The 5987-nt window shown below is 36.9% G+C and overlaps 2 protein-coding genes across 2 annotated transcripts; both read right to left on the reverse strand.

The window, feature by feature from the left end:
* Window positions 1–722: 722 nt before the first annotated feature.
* Window positions 723–1747, reverse strand: LOC131857457 (early light-induced protein 2, chloroplastic-like). The gene is made up of 3 exons (XM_059210064.1): window positions 1490–1747; window positions 1342–1395; window positions 723–1244 (listed from the first exon to the last, which is right to left on the reverse strand). Exons 1-3 carry the CDS (start codon window positions 1616–1618, stop codon window positions 900–902), a joined length of 528 nt encoding a protein of 175 aa, XP_059066047.1. The 5' UTR covers window positions 1619–1747; the 3' UTR covers window positions 723–899.
* Window positions 1748–4161: 2414 nt separating this feature from the next.
* LOC131857856 (early light-induced protein 1, chloroplastic-like) lies at window positions 4162–4825 on the reverse strand. Its single transcript, XM_059210626.1, has 3 exons — window positions 4756–4825; window positions 4590–4669; window positions 4162–4506 (listed from the first exon to the last, which is right to left on the reverse strand). The coding sequence occupies exons 1-3, from the start codon at window positions 4823–4825 to the stop codon at window positions 4162–4164; spliced, it is 495 nt and encodes a 164-aa protein (XP_059066609.1).
* Window positions 4826–5987: the final 1162 nt, after the last annotated feature.

A 5987-nucleotide genomic window follows, 5' to 3' on the forward strand; every position in this document is an offset into this window, starting at 1 on the left:
ACCCCAAAACTCAGCTGCTCCCATCATTAAAATGGACCCCAATAGCCTAATTCTCCATAGAAACTCATTCCAATAGAATCTTTTCTTGCAAGCAAATTTAAAATTTGCTAAATTGTATCATAAACAATACATTCAACACAGCTGTGAAGTTTTCTGTAATGTCGTTGTCTGCCACAGAAGTTTCTCAAGGGGCACATATTGCCCATATTAAACATCTGTCTTCATCTTTACTCTTCTTTTTGCACAAACTATCAACGATGACGGTTAGAATAAAAGGACAGAGTTGCAAAAAGTTTCAGAAACCTTAGTGTAGGAGTTGAACCAAAATCGTTTTCTGTACAACCATAGCTTCAATCGGTTCACAATAAATGATATTTGGTTCTCAAATCATCGGGATTATAATGCTAAGATTTCATGACTGAAATTCAATTGGTTATGAAAATCTGTATTAAGTATAGCTAAAATTATGTTTCCAGGCGAGGTGGTACGAATATTTCAAGTGAACGGAGATAACCATCATGAAACCCTGAACCATGGCCACAACATCATGCACCGGCAACCTATTTTAGGAGAGACAGGTTTGGGGTGAAAATCCTACATAGTATAATGCTATCGGCTAACTATGATCATATTAAACATATTTGAAACGTATGAGAGCGTTTGAACTGTAGAAGTTATTCTGAGTATGTTTAACAATTTTTCGATAAATAATTACGCTCATGGACATTTAAACTAAAATTACTTTATAATGTATGACTCAAATTTTTACAAGCTTATATGTATAATTGAACAGTATGACATGCTAAGGAGTATAAGAAAACTCCACTATAACACGGAATGACGTTTGAGAGCTTTAAAAATTGGAGCCTATGTTTGAATATGGAGAACTATTATGGTGTTTATACAAGCGGTCCACCCTTGACGTATTCGGTGAAGGCCAATGCGAGCAGGCCAAGCATAGCAAAGCGCCCATTCCACATTTCTGCTGTGGATGAAAAAAATGGTCGTGACTTGCTCTCTGTCGATATTCCCTTTAACAAAGGCACCACCGACGCTGTCGTCAATAATCCGGCAGTTATGAGAAACCAAGACAGTCCTCCATTATTCACCTGGGAAAACAAATCTCTACCGCTGGCCACCTCCACTGCAATGGCCGACACGAACCCCAACATGGCCGCCCTTCCGTTGATAATCTCCGGCGCAGGCCCGGAGAACGCAAACAGGTCGCCAAACCTCGTGCTCATCTGTATGCCACATCGCACACTTCAGATAAATTGTTCACATGGGTATGAATATACAATAATCATTAAATATATACTGGGCATCTAAATTGTTTCTTACCTTTGTAGAGGTTGAAGATGAATCGCCTTCAGTAGGGGACGTTTCCTGTGGATCCTGAGGACCACGTGCCAAATAAGATGCATTAGCAATAATCAAATTGAAACAAAAAAAACTATCTAAAAGCTAATTGAGTAGCCAGTTAGCAAACCTTTGCCATGCACTTGATTTTGAGACTGCTGTGAGGCAATCTACTGATATTACCCACACTATTCCTGTTGACTGCACCGCAGTTAAGGGCTGATGGCGCTTTCATCATCATTGAAGCCATGGCCGCCATTGATGAGTGCTTAGAAAAAAAGGATTGCGTACTTGTATGCCTTCGATTTTCTATAGTAAGATTGTTAATTTCTCTTCGCCTTACTTTTCAATAGACTGTAAACGCCTCTTCTGCTAAAATCTCTCGGCGGAATTGTTGTTGGCTTTATAGCTGGGGAAGTATCGAATTTGATGGTGGAAAATGGGCCAAGTAAAGGAAGCGAATGAGGTGAGTTTAGAGTCGCGTGGGCGAAAATACGACAACGTGGCTGGTAAATTGCCCGCATATGTATTGAGGTGAACGTGGCTTCTAGAAATACAGTACTCACTGAACGTGAAGATTATAGAGATTACTCGCCTACTCAACGTGGACATCTCTCACCCGAGTTTCACTTTGATATTCTTTTGAAACTTTGATTGGTCCTACAACTTTTTAGTTAAAGGAGTTCAGATCGAAATTTTCACATTTTGAGATGTTTCTGCCAACTTTTGTCCGGGAAGTTTGATTAAAACACACATTATGTCATTGTAAGCGTTCAATTCATTACTTAGTTTCGTTGTTGTTGTTGAAAGGGTTGTCTTTTGTTGTATGTTTTATTGATGAAAATAATTATATATTGTTCAATTCTACATATCAGGGTAAAAGTTATATAAAAAATTAAATTAAATTAAATGAGGGGTTGATAGTTTATGAAAATAATATTTTTATTAAAGAATCGTTCAAAATATTTTTTTATTTAAAGTTGGATCGCTCATAACTTACTATAATGCAAGCGACTTCTTATGCTATAGTAGACAAGTGTTTGAAGTTCTTGTTTAATTGAATAGTGCATACAACCCTCTAATGGATTCTAATCTCTATAATGCCAGTAATCTTTTATGTTTTGATAGTTATGTAATCATAATTACTATTGAAATATGAAAATGTATTTTATTTGAAAAATTATATTATAGATTAGATAACTTATTAAAAAAATTAAAATTTCTTCAAATTAGGATCATAGGTGAACCAAAATAGCATTTCGTAATCCTTTAGAAATCAAGAAAAATTGGTGGAAACCTTAACCCTACAATATTTCACTTAATTAGACTCCAATTAAACTCAAATCTTGATTGATTAGTGTAGCTTCAATGTGAAATTTAAAGAACTTTAAAATTAGAAAATAATTCACCAATTTTATAAATTTATATGCTTCACAATATTTAAGAATAGAAATACACCTAAGCAACTGTGAGTGAAAATAGAAACACACCTAAGCAAGCTTATCCCCTAAAAGGAAACACCTCTTAAAAGAGATATTCATGAGAGAAATATCCTATAGCTTAGTAGAAAATGTTTTACACTAAGATAAATTAATCTAGACTAGTTTGCTTACCACCTTTTATCTTTCACTCACTTTTCTATGTTAGTCTAGCTAATCATGCTCCCTTATAACATAACAATAACTATTCCAAGATATTTCTAAATACCACTACTCTTTAAATATAAGAAAAATAATAGAATAAACATATACTATTCAAGCAAGCCACAAATTAGATGTGCACACTAAAAAGGGTCAAATTCATGATTGCAAAATAGACCAAAATCCATGGACTTGAGTCATGATAGAGCAAAGATTCAATATAAGATTCAAAACATTTTACTAACAAAGAGGTAGCATTGTGAATAATACCGAAGTTCAAAATCTTGATTAAAATATAATCATTACTCAATTATAAAACTATCTTGTTTGTTACCTCTATTTTCTTCACTACATACATTTAAATTTATAATACATTAACTCATTAACTACTAAAAACTTTTAAAATAATATGATACAGCATTCAAGAATATGCGAAACCTTCGAACGAGTTAATTTCGAAACGAGGTGTTTCTCCGCTCACCCCACATAAAAACTGGACACGGAGAATCCACGTCTTCGTCCTTTCACCCATCACATTACAAATTCAACGTGGCTCAACATTCCACGTCTTCGTCCTTTCACCGTGCAAAATAACACCAGAACATTCCACCCTCTTCTATAAAGTAATTGAATGATCAAAATATAAGCATAATAGTCGAAGACATGCGGTATCACAATCTCATCGGTAACCAAAGCATCATAGCTGCTACTCAAGAGTCTCAATGGAGCAATGGCTTCAATGATGATGAAATCTTCTGCACTGCTCAACTGCGGAGCAATTCAAAGGAGCCTTCGAGTCAAGTGTAACGCAGAGGTTTGCTCTTTCTTCCATTTCACTTCAGGTTTCCAGTTCACTTCATATTAATTCTTGGGAGAAAATTCGCTAATCTGTTTATTATGTTAGCAGGCTGATTCAGAGTCGAAAAAAGCCTCCCCAAGAAACGACATCTTCCCTGCTTCTACTTCGACACAGTCCGCTCAAATTCCAACTAGAAGCTCGGCGGCTCCAGCACCATTTCCCGATGCCTAATTCCCTCAGTAGAGAACCATGCGCCATTTGACATGCTAAACAGTACAAGAAAACTCCACTAGAGCATGGAATGCCATTTAAGAGCTTTCAATATTGATGTCTATGTTTGAACAGGAAGAACTATTATGGTGTTTACACAAGTGGTCCGCCCTTGACGTATTCAGTGAAGGCCAATGCCAGGAGGCCAAGCATAGCAAAGCGCCCATTCCACATTTCTGCTGTGGATGAAAATATTTGCTGCGACTCGCTCTCCCTCGATATTCCATTGAACAGGGGCACCAGTGTCCCCACCGTCATTAATCCTGCAATTAACGCAAACCACGACAGTCCTCCACTATTCAGTTGCGACAACAAATCTCTTCCACTCGCCACCTCCACTGCAATGGCCGACACGAACACCAACATAGCCGCCCTTCCATTGATGATCTCCGGCGCAGGCCCTGAGAGCGCAAACAGGTCTCCAAACTTGGTGCTCATCTGTATGCCACATCGCACATTTCAGATAAAATGTTGACATGATATAAATATACTATAAATTGGGCATCTAAAACGTTTCTTACCTTTGTAGAGCTTGAAGATGAAACGCCTTCAGTAGGGGACGTTTCCTGTAGAGCTTGAAGATGAAATGCATTAGCCACAACTACATTGAACCAAAAAACTATCAAACCTTTGCCATGCACTTGACTTTGAGGCTACTGCTCGGTAATCTACTGATTCAAACCATACTATTCCTTTGGACTGCCCCGCAGTTAAGGGCTGCGGGCGCTTTCATCATCATTGAAGTCACAGCTACCATTGATGAGTGATTGCTTAGAAATAATGGATCTGTGCTTGTATCTCTAACACTTCCTTCTGAACAATTGATAATTAATATGTCTCTTCAATTTGGTTTTGAACGATTGATAGAATCTCTTTGATTGTAGCTGTGACTTTGAATTTTCACAACATAAATTTTATAACCCCTTTTTAGAACCAGTTTAGCTAAGTCCAATTTCACTTGGATATTATTTTGAAACTTTGTTTGCTCCAACAACTTTTAAGTGAAACGAGTTTCTCGAAGTTTCAGAATGATATTTTAGTAATTTGAGATGTTATTGCTAACTTTGGGCAGGGAAGTTTGATTTTAACACGGTTATTCTCAGCACCGGCTATCCAGCCGTCACGATGTACTGTAAACAGCGATGAGATTATGCGTGTCATATTCAACGAACATCTCGTAATGTAGGATTATCATGTTGTCAGATTTTAACATGCTGTGAAATAATTTTTGGACATTTTCTATGGCTCACGATCTGGAAACTAATCACGTCTTTGAGGAATTTTGTCAAACAGTTCACGTGTCCTCTCAAAAATTGCCCAACTGTAATAGTCAAAGCATCTAATGTTGAAATGGATGATGTATTTTGCACATCTACAAGAATCGATGGAGCAACAGGTGGAACCATGGGTGGATCTGGTAGGGGATTATTAGTGCGTGCCCCTAATCTATTATGTGGCATTCCACCACCAACACCCTGGAATGACTTAATATCAAAATAATTTGGTTTTTTTGTGCAATACAAAATCAGTATAATTTCTTCAAAAAATATTAAGGGATTTCATACTTACGATGTGGTGGATAATAAAAAACCATCCACCATCTATCCCAGAAGTGTCTAGCCATTTCTGCATGATCACACCATCTAATTGAAATTCTTTTCTGGGTAGGTTACATTGGTTCGTTTGTTTTTTGGTTAGTAAAATATGGACATAAATGAGCTTTGGTTATTCTAAGATCAGTGATTTGCTTATAAGTTAATCCATCAGCATAAAAATCACGCAACTCTTGTCATCGTTTATGAAATTGATCTAATTGAGAATCAACTGATCTAACTAACTCGACACCAGTTTGCATTGATTTTGCAAACTCTAGAAGATGGGGGAGGGGGTGATTGGCTCATTTTGGATTGAAGTAATAT

The sequence above is a fragment of the Cryptomeria japonica genome, chromosome 8 (genome assembly GCF_030272615.1).
Source record: "Cryptomeria japonica chromosome 8, Sugi_1.0, whole genome shotgun sequence".
Classification (NCBI taxonomy): Eukaryota; Viridiplantae; Streptophyta; class Pinopsida; order Cupressales; family Cupressaceae; genus Cryptomeria; species Cryptomeria japonica.

Coding starts and splice junctions, on each gene's coding strand:
- LOC131857457 (XM_059210064.1), bottom strand. CDS start 1,618: ATGGCGGCCATGGCTTCAATGATGATGAAAGCGCCATCAGCCCTTAAC. Junction 1,396..1,489: donor AAATCAAGTGCATGGCAAAG/GTTTGCTAACTG, acceptor CGTGGTCCTCAG/GATCCACAGGAAACGTCCCC. Junction 1,245..1,341: donor CATCTTCAACCTCTACAAAG/GTAAGAAACAAT, acceptor TGTGGCATACAG/ATGAGCACGAGGTTTGGCGA.
- LOC131857856 (XM_059210626.1), bottom strand. CDS start 4,825: ATGGTAGCTGTGACTTCAATGATGATGAAAGCGCCCGCAGCCCTTAAC. Junction 4,670..4,755: donor CGGGGCAGTCCAAAGGAATA/GTATGGTTTGAA, acceptor GGTTCAATGTAG/TTGTGGCTAATGCATTTCAT. Junction 4,507..4,589: donor CATCTTCAAGCTCTACAAAG/GTAAGAAACGTT, acceptor TGTGGCATACAG/ATGAGCACCAAGTTTGGAGA.